Source organism: Scomber scombrus, chromosome 5, assembly GCF_963691925.1.
Source record: "Scomber scombrus chromosome 5, fScoSco1.1, whole genome shotgun sequence".
NCBI lineage: Eukaryota > Metazoa > Chordata > Actinopteri > Scombriformes > Scombridae > Scomber > Scomber scombrus.
In genome coordinates, this window is record NC_084974.1 from 16,057,790 (window position 1) to 16,080,824 (window position 23,035).

At 38.8% G+C, this 23,035-nt stretch overlaps 2 protein-coding genes across 2 annotated transcripts; one reads left to right on the forward strand and one right to left on the reverse strand.

The window, feature by feature from the left end:
* Window positions 1-3,489: 3,489 nt before the first annotated feature.
* On the forward strand, window positions 3,490-11,971 carry aadac (arylacetamide deacetylase). Its single transcript, XM_062419118.1, has 5 exons — window positions 3,490-3,845; window positions 4,916-5,144; window positions 5,734-5,803; window positions 6,695-6,866; window positions 10,286-11,971. The coding sequence occupies exons 1-5, from the start codon at window positions 3,705-3,707 to the stop codon at window positions 10,910-10,912; spliced, it is 1,239 nt and encodes a 412-aa protein (XP_062275102.1). The 5' UTR covers window positions 3,490-3,704; the 3' UTR covers window positions 10,913-11,971.
* A 4,348-nt stretch (window positions 11,972-16,319) lies between these two features.
* Window positions 16,320-17,640, reverse strand: LOC133980604 (succinate receptor 1-like). Its single transcript, XM_062419362.1, has 2 exons — window positions 17,518-17,640; window positions 16,320-17,342 (listed from the first exon to the last, which is right to left on the reverse strand). Exons 1-2 carry the CDS (start codon window positions 17,638-17,640, stop codon window positions 16,320-16,322), a joined length of 1,146 nt encoding a protein of 381 aa, XP_062275346.1.
* Between the last annotated feature and the right edge of the window lie 5,395 nt (window positions 17,641-23,035).

Here is a 23,035-nt window from a genome sequence, read left to right on the forward strand (position 1 = left end):
GGTTGGTTGTTGGCCTTACAGAGTTGATAATATACTATTAGATAACTACTTTTGAAATGGTCGCTTACTTGTGAGCTGAAGTGATGTTAATTGTCAATGTTATTTACAATCTTTCTATTCATAAAATTTGTAAAAATACTTTGTGAATTTATGTCTTTGGTTGGCAACAAGGTTGTTCTTAAATGAGGCATTACTCCTCGAAATGTGATTTATTCTTTAATAGAATAGCCTGTTTTGTGCAACATAAACATGTTCCTTGTAGATGTTTTTGCTTCATGCATTGAATAAAACCTGCAAGGTAGTTTAGGCAGACAACTTGAGTGAACTGTTACACTCACACATTATATAATCTACATTCTTCATCCAAGCCTTCTTCTTCCCCTGCTCTTTTGCTCTGCCACAGCTACTGCTGCATTGCTCATCTGAAAACTCTCCAGCATCCACCTGTAAGCTCTGAGTCTAAAGATGCCCACACATGATCAGAAGCAAAACTGCTCTTCGCTGTCTGTGCCATTGTTTTTTTATGGGGAGTGTGCCCAACTTGGCAGAAGCGATCCCCTTGGTGTGGCACACTGCTTAAAAATTTAACTGAACTCTATGTGCTGTGTGGTGCTGACCTTTCAAAGTGCAACCAATGAGATGACACGACACATGCAAATAGGGGAGGTAGAACTGCGCTATGCTCTGCGCCCTGCCTCACGACGAGCGAAGAGCAAATTTCTTATCATCTAAAGGTAGTTAGAGTTCTATGGTTGGTTATCTTCATCACTTCTCAATCTCTGCTGTGCTGAGATTGCTTGTGGGGATGATGAGTTCAAAGCATGGATATCAAATATTGATTCTATACATGTATTTTGAAGGTTCAAAGGTTCAAAGAAACCCATAGAGAAGGCTACTGTTTTATGTATTTCACAGCAAGCTGCAAATGCGATGTATTCATCATACTCAGTCACACTCTGATTTCACTCAAAAACTGTGCACAAATGCACATGTACACACAGGCATTCACACACAGACCTCCTCTAATCCCACCAGACAGGAATGAAGCCAGTGTTAACAGCTTGCATAAGGGTTAGAGTGAAAACAGTGTGCTTCAAACATAATGCGTTTAAAAACGTTTAAGAGCTTGTATACAGAGGAAGTTGAGTTTGACCCTTCATATACAGTATTTAAGTTTTACATAAAGAATGTTTTTCTTTTTAGTTAAAGTCAAGTTAATGCAATTCTCAGATTTTGCTGCTGAAGTTGACTGTTTCTTTATTATTAAATCAAAAAACTGTTCTTTCCACTTATCTCAACCTGAATTCAGAGTTGAGTTCATATACCTCTTGTTATGCAGCCCATCTATTGCCTCAGCAGGGGCTCCGTAAATTAAAAAGTTCTAGAGTTTGCTGCTCTTACTCACTGGCGGTGGAAGTCTGGAGTGAGTTCCTTAATTACAAAAATTTCGTGTGCCTCTGCAGAAGAATGTGCACACAAAAGAGAGTAAAACGTGGCCTTTCTTCACATGCATGTGTCTACACAGGCTTACAAGGGTAAGCACACACACTTTAACGCATGAACAGACTTTCACACTCCAGTACTCAAAGTTTTTGTTGGAGTCTTCAGACATTTTCACATCTGCCTGAGCTACCCCCACACAAAGCAGGAGATGGGGCATCCACGTGGCAGAGCATTGCACAGTATGGCTCTACGTAGTTGAAGATAACATCCCCACCCACACACACTCTGACACCTGTCCTCCCCACTGACAAGATGCGAAGAGTGAAGAGAGCTCCATGAAAGATTAACTAACCCACTGAGGTGGTCTCCCTTAGAAGTTGAGTGGAGGCCGTGGTTAGAGGGGAACGGGAGGGAGGGAATTCCATAGGGAATCCCTGAGTGTCTGAAGTGTGATTTTGTATTCAGAAAAAGTAATTTAGTATTCCACAGCTCAGCAGTGATAAGTCTCACAGGCTTTCACCAAGCCTCCGTCACACCCAGGATGCTGTAGCTCCCTATTGCATCTCAATTGGGTTTGATGTCTAATGGAAGGAGACACTTGCCTGCTATTAAACTCTTGGCAATTACAAATTCCAATTTGACTAAGATAAAGTATGTAAAGATCATAACACAGAGGTTAAAAGAAGTCCTGTTGAGGCATGTGGATCAGGTCTAAAATCAAATTAAACTATTGTAGGACACACACACACACACACACACACACACACACACACACACACACACACACACACACACACACACACACACACACACACACACACACACACACACACACACACACACTTAAAAGGTTAACTCCTTAACCAGAGATTGTGAATTGGCACTCAGTACCTTCATCTTAAAAAAGGCTTTTGATTATAACCTCTGCATTGTTTCCCCTTCTACTGTTTATATAAAAGTAGTTGAAGTATGCTTCCACATTTTTAACCCTTCTCTTTCAAGAGCACTCATTGTTTTCTTCGGTGCAACTTTATACTTTTCCTTTGTTCTTTTGGGCAACAGTAAAAATAACTCAGATTCAGAGATCAAGTTTATAATGAAGGACACCAGAGTAAAGCTCTGATTACACTGATGTAATATGAGAATACTGCATGTATATAAATATGTACTAATATATACTAGTAACTATAACTATATATATAAACTATACTAGTTTATACGTTTTGTACATTCTGATTTGTCAGTAATTACTGCCCTGAGCTGGCCCTGAGATTTAAATACTTCAAATAAGTAGACTTACTCCTGTATGCAGCTGTTTATTTTGACTGTCACACACAAAGGACTTGACCTGTAGTATCGTATTTCTTGCATGGGCTAAAACTGGCATGAAACTCTTGAACTACTGTATAGTCATCACATTTATAATAATGCAATGTACTATGTGAAAAAACAACTCCTGCAGTTCTAAATCAGTTCCTCATGCAGTGTCCTTCCTAAACGTGAGTGCTGAGGGAGTCACATTTCCTTGGCAGTCAGTTCTGCCAGGAAGCAAGACCTCTCATCTGGCTCTGTCACCAATAATATAATTAGCTTGGGTTGCCTTGCAACTATAGCTGCACTAGAGAGCCTCTCTATGTCGCAGCAAGAAGGTTATGTGTTGCATCTGAGGGCCTCTGCCGTTTTAAGAAGCCTTTGATATAGGCCTACATAACTTAAAGCAGAGAAACGCAGCCAATAAGCCCATTAAGGGTGAAGCAGAAAGCTGACACTGCTGTGTATCAGCTTTACATAAGATTTGCGTTGAAAAATAGAGGGAACTGCCTGCAAAGTTAAATCTTGTTTTATATACTATGCTATTTGTGCATCAGTTGCACCTTGGCACAAACTTTTGTGGCGCCTCTCGTGCATGCGCTTTGGAGGCACCTGAGGAATTTGCGGTGTGGGCCAAGGTGGGACGGTTCTGCCTCGTGAGCACAGCGCGCTCGTGTCTCCATATCACTGACACTTCAATTAATTCTACGGCTCCACGAGACGGACATGCAGTGCTGTACGCGCACGAGCAGCGAAGAAAAGCTCCGAACATGCACGCCGATAACCATCAAATGACACCAAACACGTGCTGTCATATTTAGCTGGTCCGGATCCAAAATTAATTCCGAGTTAAGCTTTGTCGCGCACTGCAGTGACTTGTTAACAAGCGCAGTTTACAGCCTGTTTGTGCTTGCATCCTGCAGTCAATTGCCGGGGACGCACGTTGTAAAATGAGGTTGGGAAACATCATCTTATTCGTCGCTCTCTGCTCTTTTACCGCTTATTATATTTATGAGCCCATTCCCGAGGAGATAGAAGAGAGATGGAAACTCATGCTGACCAACTCTTTCTTCAGAGGTCTCAGCCACCTGGTAAGAACAAAAACATGACTTATGTAGGCTATTCTGACATTAGGTCTGCTGGTACTGACTATTACTCTGGAAATGAAATGCCTTTAGAATAGGTTACTGTAGCCTGTTCTAGAGGCATTTGCTAATTTCTTATTTCAATGTAATACGAGGTGATTTAGCCATTCATTAGAGAGCAAGTTTTGTAACATTAGCTTGCTTTTATATGTTCTCTCAGAGCAGGTAATGTATCTGGTTAAAGGTTTATTGTATTTCGCTGATGTGGATATATACATGCTGGTTACACGAGATTATGTCAGATGCTAATCCATGTGTTGTATAGTCCTGCTCACCTGTTCTAATAATAGAACCTATTAAGGAAACCGACCGATGCCCGTGGTTTACTGTAGCCCATCCTGGCAGGGATAATATGTCTACTGGTTTAAAACATAATAAGGTGATTATATGTGTGGTTATAACATTAGGAGAAAATAGTAGTGGCTTTATTTTGCCACACTTTTACCACTGAAAGCTCAATATACTTGTGGTGCTGTAGTTGTATTAGATGCATGCATCAAGAAAAAATACATCAAATTGAGAACACTCCAGTATTGTTTTTTTGAATCAGGTGGTATTGCTTAGACTGGATGACTCTTTCATGAATTTGTTGTGTTCATAGTAGAGGAGCATCAGCTGATTAACCTCATGCTTGCCACTGACTCACTGACTGCCTATATCATTAGACATAATGGAGACATAATGAAATCATGCTTTCATAACTTATCATTTAGCTATGACTTCTCAAAACAAATAACCTTAGGGGGCTGTTGACATTTTACCAGCCAACATTCACATGACTGTAGTCTCCCTCTGTAATATGGTCACATATTTTAGCATTTAAGCCCCTTCTTTTTTTGAATATTATAAATGTTGGTCAAGCTGATTGTTTATGTAGTATAAACTGGCTTAAAACAGCTTTATTATATGCACAAGAGGTAATGCTAATGGCTTGAATTCGATGAACAATGATACATTCTGTAATATGTCTATCTCTAGAGTATATCTAATGCTGCCTCTGTGTTTTCCCTTTACAGGCAGACTTCAGTGAATTAGTAGGGCTGACAGACTACATGGGAGTAATGTATGTCATTACTTTGGCTGAAAAGGTAGTGCCTCTCTCTGATGAGCATGTCAAGGTGACAGAGGAGAAGTTTGATGGAGTGGAGGTGGTGGTGTACCAGCCAAAGCAGCGAGGTGGTGACACAGAGCTCAGGAGAGCTGTCATATACCTGCACGGTGGAGGATGGTGTCTGGGGAGTTCCAGTGAGTAGATTGGTTGACCTGTATTCTCCTTTGTCACACACAATTATGACTTAGTGATTTTTAAAGGATGGATGAAAAGATGGATGAATGAATGGGGTTAAACATATCCTTGTTATGTGTTTATTACACACTAATCCCTCTGGTACTTACAAATGTAGTAATACCTTACTAATGTGACAAGTAATGTCATAGCTTTATATAGACTCCCTATGACAGCTATTATGACATAAATCATGATCATAAATAATGAAGAAGCTATCAAACACAACACTTCCCTTCCACAGTGTCCTGAGGAAATAACACACCGTCTGTTGGAGCGGTGGGGACCTCAGAGGGGGGCTACCCTTACTAATCTAGAACCTAAAGACATGACATGCAGTTTGACACATCTCATGCTGTTCTTGCAATCTGTTGAACTCTAACAATTACAGTATTACTCATCTTGCCAGAAAGTATCACAAGACTAGACTAGATGTGATACTGCAGTGTTATATTCATGTAAAGAGAAGTGTAATGTCAGATAGTATGATGATTTGGTAGTCTGCTAAATCTCTGTTCTGATCTGTGTCTGTCATTTCTGTCTATGCAGGGATGAGTCCATATGATCTACTGGCCAGAAAAATGGTCACTGATCTAAATGCAGTGGTTCTTTCTGTAGAGTAAGTATTTCATTTTTCATAGCCAGTCACAAGCAGGTAGTATGTGCATCAACTGCACAGACTTCTTTATGTGTAAAATGATTATTTGCACACCAGTTAGTTTTTAAAAGTGTTGTGAATGTAGGGCTAGTACATGTTTTACATAAAGGTAATTATTTAGCAACGTATTTCCTGGTTTATCTCTATTATTGATAGTTAAATCCCTCTGTTTCCCTCTGCTTCTCTCTTTCTTTTGCACATCATTTTCTGTTGTCATATGTGCCTGTCCTCCCTCATTAGTCACAGGCTAGCTAGAAGTGGGGATGCAGCAGAGTGAAGCTAACAGGTTTTCATTTGGGTCTTGCCAGGCTTTCCCCTGTCACAGCTACTCTCTGTTGTTTTTCTGGCACATCCAGCTCTAACTCTGCCTCTCAGCACTGTAACTTTCTTTTGCCATTCCTCTCTTTGTTCAGTAATGCCCTACTCACAGTTGTTAAGTTTTATCAATCGGCAGCTAGGTGAAAGACCAGCACTCAGTCATAAAGTAATACTCTCTGCTTTTTGTATGTATAAAGTGGTTGTGCCAGTTTACATATTTGACAGCATGAGGTAGAGTGCAGGGGAGGGTGCATGGGGGTTGGGATCTGCCTCATCCGAAATTCCTGTGTGCAATTTGTTCAGAGGTTAATGAGTAATTCCAACATTTCACAATCTGAAAAGCAAAAACAAAAATATGTAGCAACTTAATGATTTGATTGGTATTCTGATTACAGCCTCTCCACCGTGATGTATACTTTGGTTTGGTACCTGTTATCCCTTGAAAATTTTCCCTGGTTCAAAATGTTTTCTGTGCACATAGCCTCTAAAACTCCCTCAAAATCTGTATCTTTCTGTTCCATCCTTTCTTTTCAGGTACCGCCTTGCCCCTGCTCACCATTTCCCTGTCCCATATGAGGATGTGTATTGTGTGGTCAAACACTTCCTCCAGAAGGGGGTGCTGGCCCAGTACTCTGTGGACCCAGGACGCATTGCTGTGTCTGGGGACAGTGCTGGGGGAAACCTAGCAGCTGCAGTCTCCCAGCAGGTACGGATACTTTTTAGTATCAGCTCTCTGTTCTGGTGTCACGTATGGAAAGTGAACTGTCAGATATGATGACATGAGACGAGGTTAATGTGCCGTTTTATTTAGTTATAGTATGTTAAAACCACATAATACCATAGAATAATTTCCTTGTTCTTTGAGCTTATGATTCAGGAATGTGACTTGACTTGATTAGGATTAAAGAATCAGTGGTGTCGTCATTGGTGATGAGCTTCTTGATGATGCTACACCCTCAATAATCACAGTGTTAAACACCAAGGCCTATATTGAGGATCTGACTATTCACGTTGTTGTAATCTGAGGCAAAATCTGTTCTTGTTATGGGGTGGGTGCTGTTTTCTGAAATTAAAGTTGGAATAGGGTCTGTGAGTATAAAGCAGCACTGAAATTATAACCCCTTCACAAGTAGCAGGGCAGAAACAGAGCCATTCCACGTTTACAAATGATGTGGAAATAAAACACACATTGAGAAACGACGCCTGCAAGGGGATCATTCATTCTACATACCACTGGTGAAAAGGGATTAAGAAAAGCCACATTAAAAAAAGACAACATTAAAAAGACCACATTGTACCAACTTATAAGGTTTAAGCAGGCATTTATAGTTGTTTATACTGAGTTACTTAACAACATATTTTGGCTGCTCCTCATAACATCAGTGTAAGTGGCCATTCAAATTAAAGTAGGAAAAAAAGGGAAAGATACAGAAAAATAAGCAGAAAGAATGAGTATTGGGACAGAAGTCCAGATGTTTTTTTACTGGAGGGAGTTGTCAGGTTACAGGAGAAGAGAGACCATTGTAAATATTTGTATTCCCATTGGACATAAGAATTCTCCCTGAAGTACTGATTTAGAGGGATTTTAAGGCACACAATATGCAGTGAAACTTTTGAAAGAGAACAAAATAAAAAGAATAAACTCTAAATGCTCAGCAATGCAGGTACTTGAACAGGGAAAATGAGGGAGCAGAGAATAAGCCTTACCAAGGCAGAGAGTATGGCTCTCTCAAGATAATCTCTCTGGAATTTAATTTTCTTATGGTGATTATAGGTTTAGGTTGTGGGTGAATGCACTGATACTGTACTATACCCTAGCTTCAATACAGTTTCAGGCACAATACAAACACTACTAGCAAGATAAAGACCATATTTTGCTTTACACAAGTATAATGACAGTAACATTCTAAACACTAGTGTATACACAAAATACATGTATTACAATGATTCAAAAGGCAATAGGATGTTATCCATTAGCATATTTGTTAAAAAAAATGCATTTTACAAGTAGGTAGAATAAATATACTTGAAAGCTCTGATAGTTGGGCAAATGTAACATTTCCTACGATCTTATTCTACTAAAATCACCTGAACTTAGATGCTGAAACCCGAGAAACCATACAACATGCAGTGTCATTGTGGCCATAATCTTGAGTCTGTTCAGATCTAACAAAAATGGTTGCACTTTGACCATTAATCTGGTAAATTACTGTGTAAGAACTAATTCTTTTTCTCTGTAAATTACATATAGACAAAAATGAAGTACCAAGCAATTTTTCCCTATTTCACACTTTGTCTTTGATTGAGGCTCCTTAAACTTGACCACTTACCTTTGTATAAATGTATACCCGAGTTTGCCTGGATGCAACCAGAATGATCGAATTCAGCACCAGGGAAGCTGGCTCTAAAAAGACAGCACTTTCCCAAATCCCACTTTTCCTCAGCATCCATTACATCAACACAAAGCCAAGAATGGTCTTATATGGCTCTGCATGGTTCTTCTCCTCCTGCCCATGTATGACAGTGACATTGGACCTGCCCAGGAACCTGCTGCTGCTGGCATGGAAGAGCCAGCTATGGTGATGATGAGCTCCTCTGCTTCCTGTGCCTCAGCTTTTATGGAAGCCAAACACAGGGATCTACGACAGTGCAGAAGACAAGGAACAGGGAGAAAAGTCTCCGCTGGTTCTCAGTAAAACCACAAATGTAAATGCCATCCTATATCAATGCTGTTTGAAGGCATGCACTGCAAATACTCTAAACATTCATTCTTAGTAGACTGATGAAATATGTCAAACTGCATAATTAGTTTATCACCATATACTTGCAAACTGTGTACCCCCATGTCTCATACTCTGAAATACAAAAAGTTCCTGTCATTTGCTTCACAAGTAACATTTCAAAATCAGTGAACATAACCCTCAAACTACTGCAGCACTGGGGAATGAGGGACTTTTCCCATCCAGGTGTCCTCAGTCTTATTGCCTAAGGCGAAATAGACTATCACACAAGATCTACATCACTATTCAAAGACATGGAGAACTGATGGTGTGCCTTGGAGATAGCTTATCTGAGTCTACATGATTCTTAAACAGTCCTCAAGCTAATACTAAAAGACCCTCTAAATGTAATTGTTGTTTTAAGTACCAGACCAGACAATTAAAAAAATGTGAAAAGTGACCAGACAATTGAAAGAAGATGCTCTAGATGGGTTTGCTAGTTAGGTGGAGTGGAGCAGGTGGAACCAAATGCTGGAGACTGCAGGCAGAGCAAGGCTGAAGAATTAGTTGTTGTATTTTTAAATTTCAGGCTCAAGTGCAGGTAACACAAAATGAACTGAACTAAATACAGAACAAAACCGAACAAAGGATCTAACAGGGACTGAACTGAAAACATGGCTAAAATACTAAATTAATTAAGAGGAAATGAGGTGCAGGTGGGGAGATGGCAGAAACTCAAATAAGAGAAATGAGGAGATAAAACAGGAGAATGGAGAAAGAATGAGAAACTGTAAGGAGAAAGAAGCTGATAGGCTGGGGAAAACACTGGGAAAAGGGCAGGGCTAACAAGGCTGAATTAAAGGCAGGTGTGGAGGGAAAACATGCTAGGGACACAGTAGGAAAAACAGAAGGCAAACAGAACCAAACCTTGAAACACAAAGAACACAGTCTAATGATTAACGGCAACTTAAATAATATCATGCCAGAAGTGTTTTAAGATACAACCCCAAACAGTCTGTTCCAACTCGGTCCAGTCTCAGCATAACAGGGAGAAAAAGCTGAGTGTCTGGTGGAACGGAGGAGAATAACAACCAAGGAACATAGAGCCAGACAAGACCATCACATTACTTTGACTCAGGAACTACAGCAAATCCTCCACTAATCACAGTGCTGGCCATCCGAGGTTTTGATTTGACCTGGCTTTGATTTTACCAAAGAGTTTTCAACAGCTCAGTGAAGAGAGAGAAATATGGGAATGATGCAATTCTTCCTGTAAACAAGCGTGACTGGTACATGTGATTAGATGACACTGGTTTATTTTTAGAGAATGTTAGCCAATACTTCATCCTATTGAGAAATACTGTACTTTTTGAATACACACCAACCTCCCTTTCTCTCTTCACAGTTACAGAAAGACCCCGGACAACAGGTTCAATTTAAGGCCCAAGCACTCCTCTATCCAGTGCTGCAGGCTCTAGACCTCAACACACCTTCCTATCAGCAAAATCAGGACATGCCCATTTTACCCCGTACCCTCATGGTACGCTTCTGGAGTGAGTACTTCACCAGTGACAAGGCCCTTTTCAGAGCCATGATGGCCAACACACACAACAACCCTGAGTCTTCCAGCCTTTTGAAGTTTGTGAACTGGAGCGCCTTCCTGCCAGAAACATACCATAGAAAATACAATTATAGTGCTCCTGCTGTGGTGCAGGGAGTTGCAGGGCAGGCAGTTGGGATTGATGGACCATCTCAATCTTTTGCTGACCCAAGGGCATCACCCCTGCTGGTTCCAGATACTGCCTTACGCTCTCTGCCCAAGGCCTACATTCTAACATGTGAGTATGACGTTCTCAGAGATGATGGGATCATGTATGTCACGCGACTCCGTGCAGCTGGTGTTGAGGTCACACACGAACACTATGACACAGGATTTCATGGAGCACTGATGTTCACCGTGTGGCCAACTGACTTCCTGATTGGACGCCGTATGACAGACAACTATGTGGAATGGCTCAAGGAAAACTTGTAAAAAAAAAAACCCAAAAAACAAACAAAAAAAACTCTTGACTTTCAGTATTCATTCCATTTTTTCCCCACACAATACACCAGTGTTTGCTTAGAAGCAAATCTTTCCAATTCTTTCAATTGTTTATTTCATTTTCTTTGGTCATACATCTTTTCTGTAAATATATTAAGAAATATATTAACTTATACTATTTTTCCACTCCACATTAGGTATTAATAGTCAATAACAATTTGAAAGATTAGTTCAGATCTTTTCACATAAGGTTGTGTGAGACAACATAACACATGTGACACCATTGCTCAAGTACAACATAGTGTTTATTCTCAAACAAACACAACACTGAGAGGTTTGAGGGGAAAATTAAACTCTGGAATTTCTCAAAGGTTGTGTTTTGGATGGCTGAACATTTTTGAGGTTTTTTGTGCATTGTTTTATGGTTGTGTATTTTTATTCTTTTGAGCTGGCTAGCTGGTCCTGTGTGGTGCTGCTCACTCTTGTTTTCCACTACAGGAGCTGCTACTACTATGTCCATCGCATATCATAGTTGGTAAAGCATACCAATAAATAGTATGAAGTATCCCTTTAGGGGTTTTAAGAATCGAGTGTATGTCTTAGCATAGCAGAAAAAGATTTTCACAGCAGAAAAAAATTATGTCCTGTTTGGCCAAAGATAACATTTATCACTGAGTGCAGCTGATACTGAAACCTAAGATTGTTTGAGTATATTACAAAACTAAAACACACATGTTCTAGAGATTGTATCAAAGCTTGGCCAGTAATATTGTATTAAATACAGCAATGCTGTTTTTTTACAAGGAAATAACTAGACTTTAATTGTGCAATCACACAGACTCACAGGCATACAGGAAGATGATTGAATTTGCTGATAAGATAAATTATTTTAATTGCAGAACGAATTGTATATTCATCGCCACAACATGTTCTTGTATCCAGACTCATTTCCACATACGTCCAGAGATATAACAACAAATGTATTACAACTCTTATTTGCTTTGTAATGGCTGCACATCAAGGCTTCCTGGGGCAACTTGTATAAATGATGAGTGCACACAATAAAATTTGATGAGCCACATTCCACACAGAATATTAATATTTATAAGTAAAGACCATGATGTATCAATGTGTATACCTCCAAACATTCTTCACACCACTAGCACACACACTTTTATGACTTAGCGTTGCTGTGTGTGACGCAGCAATATGGCAAGGATAGAGATAATATCCAAGAGAGAATTTGGGCAGCATTATATTTTGAGCCTTTATCTTTACAGCATATCAAGTCTCAGAGTCTCAACAGCTCCATATAATAAGATTTAAAGGAGTTTGTGTGTGCTGCTCTTTTCTTCTGTCAAGCATTATTTTATTGTAGTGTGAGTAAGTAGCTTTTACCTTCTACATCTTGACGATAAATAAGATATTATGGTGCATAACATAGGCCAGTCTTTGTGCAATGGATACAGGCAATGATACAAAGGCTGCTTTTGAGTTGTTGCAAGAAGTTACAAGTGCCAGACCAAGCGACAGTTTCATAATGAACTTATTTTATTGAACAGTGCAAAGGAGATTATATGGCTGCACTATCTCTGCAGTCATGTCTGTGTAGTTTCTTTGTCCTCAGTCAACTGTTTGTCCCTGACCCTCTTCTCTAACAACATTTTGGAGGAGATCGGGTTGCTTTTATTTTCCCCTAAGGCCCAACAATCATATGAGGTGGCTTGAAACTGTTCACTTGTCTCGCCCTTTCTTCTCCCTTTTCTTTTTGTACTTGGGTCACATCACCTTGTGACTTCTCTGCCAGATCTCGGCACATGGGATGATAATCAAAAAGATATCAGGGGGAAAAAAGTCACCAAAAAATGATCCTTTTCTTGAACGTGACGGGTTAATGCAATTTTTTGAGCTTTACTGTTCAAAAAGATTCACAGTTGATGACAGCAGTGCCCCAGCTTTGGAGCATACTGTTCTTTGAATGTCTTTTGAGCGTGTGTGTGTGTGTGTGTGTGCGTGTGTGTGTGTGTGTGTGTGTGTGTGTGGCTTTTCTTACCAGCTTCTCCTGCAGAAAAATAATATACAATCACATAAAGTATGTAACTTTTCAAAAAACAGGACTGCTTTACAGCTGTTTTTCGTCAGATAAGTCAGATTCATTTGCTTAAGCACTGCTACATTCTCAATTGTAAATATGACTATTTCTTTTTTAGTTTTGGATTCCCTCTGGGAGCGCATAATATTTGCATCATTTTTCATTTAAATGTTACCTGACAATAAATGGACTTGACCTTTCACCACTGATTAATTGTTCGTGTGTGTAATCACATACTGTGTAAAGACAGAAAGATATACTAGAATAGAAGGGAAAGAAGAGAAGTGCCTTGAGGTACATGAAGTTGGCAAATATTGCTTGTAATGAAAGTGAACAGGATGACAAGCTAAGAAGGATATACTCCTATATAAGGAGCAACTTGCACACCAATCCATTTGGTGCCACTTAGGTGAAGCATTCCCTGTTTGATCTGTTCAGGGAGCATATAGCTGAGTGAGAGAACAGTTGATCTGCAAACATACTGCAGGCTGTGTCTACAAATCTACCACTGAACACACCTACACACATTCTACCCAAGAGGTTGGGGGGAAAAAAAACGTTTTTTTCCTCTGGATAGCAAAGAGGATGATGCATGAGTATGAAGAAACCATTTATACAAAAGGATGATTCAAATAGGTCAACCTCGTTCATCAGGACACATTAAACAAAACACTCCAGGCCCCCTGGGTGTAGAGTGGACTATTTATGTGGTCATATTCTGTATCCTGGCCTTGCAGGTGTGTTTGCAGGTACTGTATGTCTATATGCACTGTTTTATCCTTCTGTAGATGGAAAGTACATCCTACACATGGTGGGACTGTTACCAAATTCCTTCACTGCTATGGAGGGCTAATAACAGTAACGTGAAATGGATTAAGACATATGATTCCTCAAAACTGTTAATAATGTATAGTGGTTTTACAAGGATTACACCTACATACAGTGTAGACTGTAGAAATGCTTACTCTGTTCACACACAGGAATGTGAGTAAGTATGTGCACACTGCTCATACAACTATGTACTTTGTGTAAACCCGATTTTCTTTCAGGTTTGGTGCAACACTGTCTTAAGGCTTAAAAATAAATCATATCATTTTCACATCAAATACTAAAAGATTTAAAGACAGTACCAGTTAAAGTAGATTTTTTCTTTGTTAATGTTTAGTCTCAGACTAATGTTGATAACCAAACTTTAATTTTCTCATTATACCATTATAACATTTCAAAATAAGTAATTTATTTAAGAAACCATGTATTTAACATACAGCATCCTCCCTGAAAACCTGTATACAGACCATGTGCACTCAATGGCCTCAAGCTGAACTTTAATATTAAATCATGTTCCCAAAGTACCATTACAATATAATATCACATTATATGTAATACAGAGCTTTAGGCTTTGCATGTGTCCTCACATGTACTTTTCCATTGCTTTTTGTTGGCTATGTCTCAACACTGCAGTCTTTTAGCATGAAATTTGAAACGCACACCCCGGACACAGTCCGATGTTTCACACTTTCTTCTTTTTCTTCGCTCATTCCAGGGGAGATGCCAGTGTAAATGAAATGACGGACCAAGCATGGTATGATTAGTCATGACTGAAAGAAAGCACCTGATCCTGTCTGTTGCTCCAAAGCTTTAGAAATTAACTGTGTTTAATGGGCAGTCAGGGCCTCAGCAAGCATTAAAGTTCACTGACAGTCCAATATGAAGGAGGCTTTCATGAGAGCTCGGACTGCTGGATGATTACAACTTTAGACGCATATACGTATTAGAATGTTTCAATAAAACCAGACCAAACCACACACATTTCCATATTTCAGTAACTTTTGGCAGGTAAAGCCTTTTCCAAGAAAAGAATAATTATCGAATTAGCGGTCCAGAGAAACTAATGTAATTCAGGAAAGAGAGAGAAGGATTAGACATTTTTAAGTATTGGGATTTTTATTTGTGGTTAGTTTTTAGATCCTAAATGTAGATATGCAAAGGATATACAAATTAGCCAAGTCCAAACTTTTCAGTTATCTATTCTTAGTGTTTATCCCTCATGATTTTTGTGTATAGCCCCGACACGACCCAGGACATTGCACAATAAAAAGAAAGCAATGAGGAGCACCTCAAAATGAAAATGAACATCCAACTGATTCAGTTGAAAAGGTCATGAAGTTAGTTACTACATGACTCAGCAAGATGGGATCAGCTAAATCTAGGAAAAACAAGGACAACTGAGATCAAATCATGAAACTGTTTATCTTGACTGATTTTCTGCACGATCATAGAATGGTCCCTTAGTGTAAAGTGTAGAGGATAACAAATATTCTCAACATGCAGTTTTTTAATATTTGAGTTGTAGAAAATCCAAATCTAAAACATGCTGTTAGGTAAGATATAGAGTTTTGAAGAAAGTAGCAGTTCTTGAGTACCCACTGGAAATCAGCTAGGCTTTCACATTACATAGGGGAAAATCTGAGGAAAAAAACATGAATATATTTATAATTCAAACAATGTGGATGTTATTTCTATTCTCACAATAATTTCACATCATTATGGTTGGTTAACAAACAGTTCCTTCAAAAGATATACATATACAGTACCAGTCAAAACTTTGGACACACTAGCCCTTTCACTTCAATTAAAGTATGTTCAAACTTTTGATTGGTACTGTATATTCTCCCTTAACAGTCCCGTAATAACATAACACAGCCAACTGTTATTAGTTTAGTTATAGTTATATTTTATTACATTAAAAAGTGGTTGTTAAATATTGTCTCAATGCACAAACATCATAAAAATAGTAAAACAAGCATCTGTAGTTTCATCTGAACACAAATATAAATCATTATGCTTTCTCAACAAATACAGATACAAATACAAACAGCAATCTATCTGCACATTCTGTATATGTATGCTTACAGAGCATTAATATAAAAATAGCAACAAGCTGTCACCTTGAAATGTACTAAGTTATTAACAGTGTCATAATGGTACCACAGCTCCACTTGATGTATATCCTGACATATTTTTTTTATCACAGATTATCTTGTAATACAACAAAGTATGCACATCATTAATAGGCATGACAAACATGTTGTGTTAAGACCAAATATAAGCTCATGCAACGATAATAATAGTAGACTGTCTTATGATATTTTAATGGAAGACAATTAAACAATTAAGACAACAGAAATAAAGAAAAACATACATTTAACAAATCTACAATGTGTAAAGGTAAAGCTTCTTCACGTGTGGATGTACTATTTCTACATGTCTTTTTGTACATATGGAAGGATTTTGTGTTGAGTTTTGTCAGGCTGGATCTCTATTGTGCTCTGTCTGTCTGACCAACTTTCTGAGCTTAGCAATCAGAAGCTCTCTGAACTTGTCACCCATGAGGAAATAGAAGACAGGGTTAATGACACTATGCAAGAAGGCCAATGGTCGGGTCAAGATATACAAGGCCTCTATGTACATCCTTGGACAAAGATCCAGCCCAGACCAGGGCTGTCGAGATGCAATTCTGACATTTCTCATCACGTGGTATGGAGTGTAGAGAATGAGAAACATAGCTGCTGCTGATGTAACAACCCTCAGAGGCCTCTTGAACGAAATTGTCCTGTGCTGTAGAGTCCTTTCCTGTGCATGGAGTAAACATGCAATATGGTGTGAGAAAACACAAAGTCCAAGCAGTGGGAGAATGTAACCAGTCAAGGTTAGCCCCAGGCTATAACCTAATGCATCGATGCTCCCGTTTAGGCTGGCAAAGTCTTTGCAGCGAGTGAAGTTTCCATTCTGCATGTCCTGAATCATCAGTACTATCATTGGAATCACTTCCACGTTGACAGCTAGCCAGCTGAGCCCGGTCACTATGAGTGCTGTCTGGGGCCTTAGCAGGAAGTGGTTCCGTGTTGGATATTTTATGAGCAAGAAGCGGTCCATGCTAAGCCAGACCATAAAAAGGATGGAAGAGTAGAGATTGACATGTAGGATATAGCGGTTGATAATGCAGGCATAGGTACTGGTTTCTTTTTCGGAAGTTGCATAGAGGCAGGAGAGGCGTGGCAGTGTGCAGAGGAAAATAAGGTCGGAGATTGCCAGGCTGAAGATGTAAATATTGCAGCTCTGCCACTCAGTCAAACAAAATATGTAGCCAAGTACAACCAGTAAGTTGCCAGGGAAACCAATGGCGAACTCTATAGCATAAGACGGTGATAGGTAGTACTTCTCAAGCACGTCATCTATCACTGTACAATTGGACACCTGTAGAGTTGGGAGGGGAGGAGGAGACAAGAGGACGACAGAAGAATGGGAAGAAATGAAAGTTAGGGCTAAAGAAGGAGAGAAGAATCAAATGGATGAGTAATAACAGAAACAAAGTCTTATGACCTGGAACTGCTAACTCGAAGGACAATTCTTTAATAATGTATTCAGTAGAAACTAATTTTAGGTTCAGTGCTAACCACTTTCAGCACAACATAAATATTGTATGTTTTAGGATAAGACTTACCATGCTGTAGTAGTTGTAGTTGCCGGTAGTGTGAATACTGTAGGGAGTATGACCAATGGCAGGTGCAGCCACTATCTGTACACTGAAAACAGTAAACACTGGGTGCTGCTGGTACTGGTGCATCTAATATGACGTGGATGGAAAATGAAACCACAATAAATATTCCACCTTGGTTTATGATTTGAATTTACAGTATAGCAAGGTGATATAAACCAAGCAAGATCTATTGTTATCTTTTGTCTTGTTATGCGGGGATATAGTCCAGGAGGGTAGCTAGTACTGTTTATGACCGCTGTAACCCTAGATGCCATCTTTTTAAATACACATCTTCTCAAAACTTGCTGCATTCAGTTTAGAAAAACACCCCATAAAACATAAAATCGATGGTTTTACCTGATGTCAGTGAAATCTTCATATTCAATGAGTTTATTATACATTGTTGACCAACACCCATTTGATTCTTAGTGTGGGGGAAATATTTGTATTATACAGGACATTCTCTGGTCATTTTCTATCCTGGAAGCAGTAGTTTATGACCTGTCTGTTTCAGAGCAGTTTATCTCTCTGTCTACTGAGGTTGGCTGGCATAAGCAACTGTCTTGATAAGGTTGGCTGTATCCTATGGTAACCAAGGTCAGGTGGAAATACACTGGGATTGTGTAGACAGACTGGTCTCCTCATAGAATGGATAGCATTGTGACCTGTGTGCAGGCTATGTGGCTTCAGTTAGTCAGCATTGTGTCTTGTTTATAGTTCAATAACCAATAGAGACATAGATGTGTGAAGAACCTTATTTGGAGGTAATAAAACTAAGGATGTGGTGAAGGGTTTAAATACTCAGAAGAATTGCGTGGCATTGCATAGTTTTTCACTTGTACTGTAACTCTGTTCTCCTTGATCAAGCTTTAATAAATATTGCTGCGTAAGACATCCTGGTCTCCTGACAAGTTCTTCACTTTGGGTTTACCAGATGGTCAGAATTAAGGTACAGTAATTGAATGTTAGAATGTGAGCATACATTTTTTTCATGCTAATACACATTTATCATTTAAATAGCTGCAATTTCCCCATTTTAAATAATTACTTCTTTTCAAACTGTTATGCATTATGTTAATGATCCAACTTTCAAATCTGTTCTTTAAGTAAGATTTGAGTTGAGCCACAGCAAACGGTGGTCCATTGACTTCTGCAACCCTGTCAAGAAAGGTGTACTGTGTTGTAATAGGGCATAGCCAGACAACATTCAGCCACCGTAAGAAACCATCACAGTACTGGTGGGTAGCATTGCTGTCCCAACACTAAACCAGGGTAGGGAGTTGTTAATAAATAACCCATGTTGCTATTTTTCTGTTGGGCACAAGCTCAAAGTGCTCCAACTGCTGACTGTTTTTCTTTCAAGGCCTGTGAATGTGTGAATCCTCCACTAAAAGGTTTTTATAAAGATAAAGATTTTGGATGCTTGTCATTATTTTGTTTTTTTGTTAAACAGTAATTTACAATGTCGCGCAAAAGCTGAATATTGCATTGTGAGATTTTTAGGAAAATATTTTGCTAATAGTATGGAAATATACACAGTTTTTTTGTTCAGTTATAACAATTTTTAAGGGCAAAAACTGAAAACGCATTGAACTAAGCAGTAACATTTTTTGTAGTTGGGTATTGTGTGTATACATTACTCAGCCACATTTTGGGATGTTTGTCTCATGATCTTCTGGCAGGGATGACGCCAAAACAGGATACAGAGTCAAGTTCAGCTACCTGCAGCATGCACAGTATTGCATGATCTACAGCATCAAGTGTTTTACACAGGTCAACAAATTGAGCAGCTGTTGTTTATATTCAAAAGCCCTAAATGCAGTGAAGTCTGCCAGACTCCTGTTTAAACACATACCATCCAGTGTAATTGACTTTTCAGTTGACAGCTCTTTCAGGAGAGACACTCTTGGCAGGATGCAAGCTTTCATGACAGAACCCATTTATTACGTTTTCCATCAGAAGAGATAAACAACAGCATTAAAACAGGTATAACATGCTGCTCATGTAGGCTGTTATTAGTTTAGTGTAGGGCAGCTGCTTGATTTGACTGTAACTGCAGTAACCAAGCGGAGATAAGCCTCCTTAATCTGCACCCAACGTACTGTCAACAATTTTCCACCGCAGCCTCCATGATCATTGACTGGGAAAGAGACAGAAGAAAGGTGCACAGACATGTGGGAGAGTGCACAGTTAAAGCACCCCAAATAACCATCTCTCTGAAAAAACACTCAAAATAGAAAAAAGGAGACTTCTTTAGAGTGAAACAGATGAAAGAGCAGGGGAGTTAACAGATACAGATTGGTGACAAATGAAAGGAACTCTGGTACAGGCCTGAATGCTTGACCCCTACAATAAGGAGATCTGATGGCTCTGTTATGTGTGAGGGGCATTTTCCTGGCATGGTTTGGGACCACATGTCTCTATTTAGGGAAGGGTCACTGCAAATTAATACAAAGTTGTTCTGATCTTTATCCTATTTTATTTCTAAATTATTTATTTCTATTCTGATGGGAGTGTTCACTTCCAGGATGACAATGCCTCCATGCATAGGGCAAGAGGGGTCACTGAATGGTTTGATGAGTATGAAAATGATGTGAATCATATGCTATTACCTTTGCAGTCATCAGATCTCAACCCAATTGAAAACATGTGGGACATTTTGGACTGATTTGTTCGATAGCGCTCTCCACCACCATCATCAAAACATCAAATGAGGGAATATCTTTTGGAAGAGTGGTGGTCATTCTTGCAGTAGAGTTCAGAGACTGTAGAATTAATGCCAAGGCACATTGAAGCTGTTCTACTGACACATGATCAAACCTTACTAAGACACTTTATGTTTTTCCTTTAATACCACCCATCTGTATGTGATTAAAGTAGTTATAATTAGAATTAAATCAAGCTCTCTTTAAAATCAAACATCCCAAGATATGAGTGGAAAGTATTGTTCTTGCAACTGCATTTATAACTTTTTTTTACTTGAATGTAGCTTAACCATGTCATGTCATGTGATATGTTACTGTATGTCAGTACACTTTATCAGCACATATTACTTGAAGCAGTACAGAAAATTGCAGATGAGCATTTAATATCCAGGAATTCACATTATAGATGCTACCACAGACTATCCCTGTAACAAACTGCAATTTCACACAATGACCATACACAGTCCAGCCATACACTAGAATTTGACGTAGTCTTGTTTTTGGACAGTAGGAAATTTGCAATTCTAATCCTTTTAAGTTCAACATGATTATCTAACCTGGTGATTAAAACGTTTGAAAAATGTTCAGATGGCTTTAGAACAATCATAATGGCACAAATGCATTAAACGTTCTTGTTTGTAATTTTATAAGCTTCAATAATGTGAACAACAAGTGTGATTCATTCACTTTGGAACATACACAGAACAATACTACAGTGTTAACTGTAGATTTTTCAATATATGGTGTCAAGTGCCTTTCCTGTGGTTGCATAACACCCCCTGATCTTAATGATGTTGATTCTGATAGGGAGCCCACAGTATATTTTGGCAACAAAGCTTACAATGTCGGTCAGCCTTTAGAAAGCACATGATCTACTGCTGAGAGACATGTGAGACAAAGTCAGGATGGAAGTTGTTTTTTACCTTGCTCTGCAGAGAAAGTAAGCTAGGTATAATAGAATGTGCCTGTCCTTAAGAAACCCTGCCTGGGACTGACAGGGGTTTGTTTGGTTATATTACTATGGGATGAAGAGTAATCTTTCAACATTCCTGTGCTTTAGTGGTGTTGGGATTTGTTTGTTAGGCCAACAAATGGGGTAATGACATAAGCCTATTTTTGATACTGACTTGGATTAGTTTATGTTATAGTATCCCTGTTTATACAATTTATATGATTTAAGTATAGTTTAATATATGTTTTGTCTTTGAATCATTAAATGGCCTCGCTCCAGATTACACAAAACAAATGTTCATCCAATATCAACCACTAAAAATTCTCAGACCATTAGGCAGTGCTCTCATGGCTCTGTCTTCTATCAGTTCAAGAGACAGGGGAGGTTAACTCAGATTTCTAAACTCCTGATGATATATATTACCTTAAAAATGCCACAAGGTTAATTAAAAAGAAGGCTTAAAGTATTTATTTTGTATTAAAAATGTATACAATTTGAATAAGCAGTATACAGTTGCCTGCTTTTCATTTAATGTTTTTTGTTTATTACTTGACATTTTCTAAGCACCTTTTTCTGTTTTCTGTCATTTATTTTGTGCTATTTAAATAATGTTTGACTGGATTTGTCTTGTCAAGCAGAATTCGTCACATTTTTTCCTGTCTGGGAGATGGAAGAGAAATTGTCATGTCAGCTGTTCTGACATGATAATGCAATTCAACCAATTGTGTGTCAAATAATCCTTTATTATTTTTGAACATTACCATGAAAATGTTTTCATTTACCAATTTATATAGCATGAGACTGCTCTCTGGTGGTATACCACAGTAATCAAAGTATTAGAGTCTTTAAAGAAGTAAGTGCTGCTAAAAGGCTGTTGTCATACACATAACTGCATGACATGTTATGTCCATCGCGTGTGTATAGATTGGAGGCAACTTCCAGTATTGCCACACATTTTTGGAACTATAGACTCCACTTTTTTCCGGACCAGCCAATTTGTGTTTGACCTTTGTAAGTCAAAGTACTCAGGTCAAATATGACCACATACTGTCTGTACAGTTTAAGCATTTGGCAGATGCTCTTATGAAATAGATCAAGAGTGACTGGCAGTAAGGTTTTCAGGAACCCCTAGACTCCCAGGCACCAGAAATCGTTTTTTCTCTCACTTCCTACAGCATGACCTTCAATACTTTTTAAGTCCAGCAGAAGGAGTCTGGGTACTGGCCAACATCATACCCTCCAACACCTACTGGCACCACATTACTTTATAGATATTTTTCAGACAAACCTGACATCAGCAGGTGGATTAAATTAAAAGGCCAACAGGTGTGCATGTGTGTACTGTTAATGTGTGGGTCTGAGACTTAAAAGTTACCACTACAATAAAATAGTCTGTACCGTAAACTACCTTCCAACAGTACATTTTGGCTGAATTTGATTGCAGTTACAGTAAAACACAACAGCCTCCTGCTCGCCTGCTTGCATAGGCCTACAGTATGTGTTTGTAGAGTTGTGGGAGGGTGTAAAAGGAGTCTACGAATGTGTGTTAGGATACCATCGTAGTGTATGTGTGTCTGGTAAAAGAAGCTTGAAGACAAACTTTACAAATTACAGTCCATGCACAATCTGAGATCAAATTAATAAGAATGGTATCTAAATCATAAAAAGCATATTTATTCCAGCTGCATACAACCTTAACAGACATGTGATACAAATTTAATCCAGTAGAGGGCAGTATTAGACAGAAGCTCAGACAGTGGGCTGAGACTCCACAAGTGTCCTCCTTTAATGACATTGATAGAGATATGCACTTGTTACAGAATTA

Excerpts from the sequence above, each read along its gene's own strand:
- aadac (XM_062419118.1), top strand. The coding sequence starts at position 3,705 with ATGAGGTTGGGAAACATCATCTTATTCGTCGCTCTCTGCTCTTTTACC. Across the intron at positions 5,145-5,733 it reads ATGGTGTCTGGGGAGTTCCA|GGATGAGTCCATATGATCTA; the intron begins GTGAGTAGATTG and ends CTGTCTATGCAG. Across the intron at positions 6,867-10,285 it reads CAGCTGCAGTCTCCCAGCAG|TTACAGAAAGACCCCGGACA; the intron begins GTACGGATACTT and ends CTCTCTTCACAG.
- LOC133980604 (XM_062419362.1), bottom strand. The coding sequence starts at position 17,640 with ATGCACCAGTACCAGCAGCACCCAGTGTTTACTGTTTTCAGTGTACAG. Across the intron at positions 17,343-17,517 it reads ACTACAACTACTACAGCATG|TTAGCCCTAACTTTCATTTC; the intron begins GTAAGTCTTATC and ends TTCTCTCCTTCT.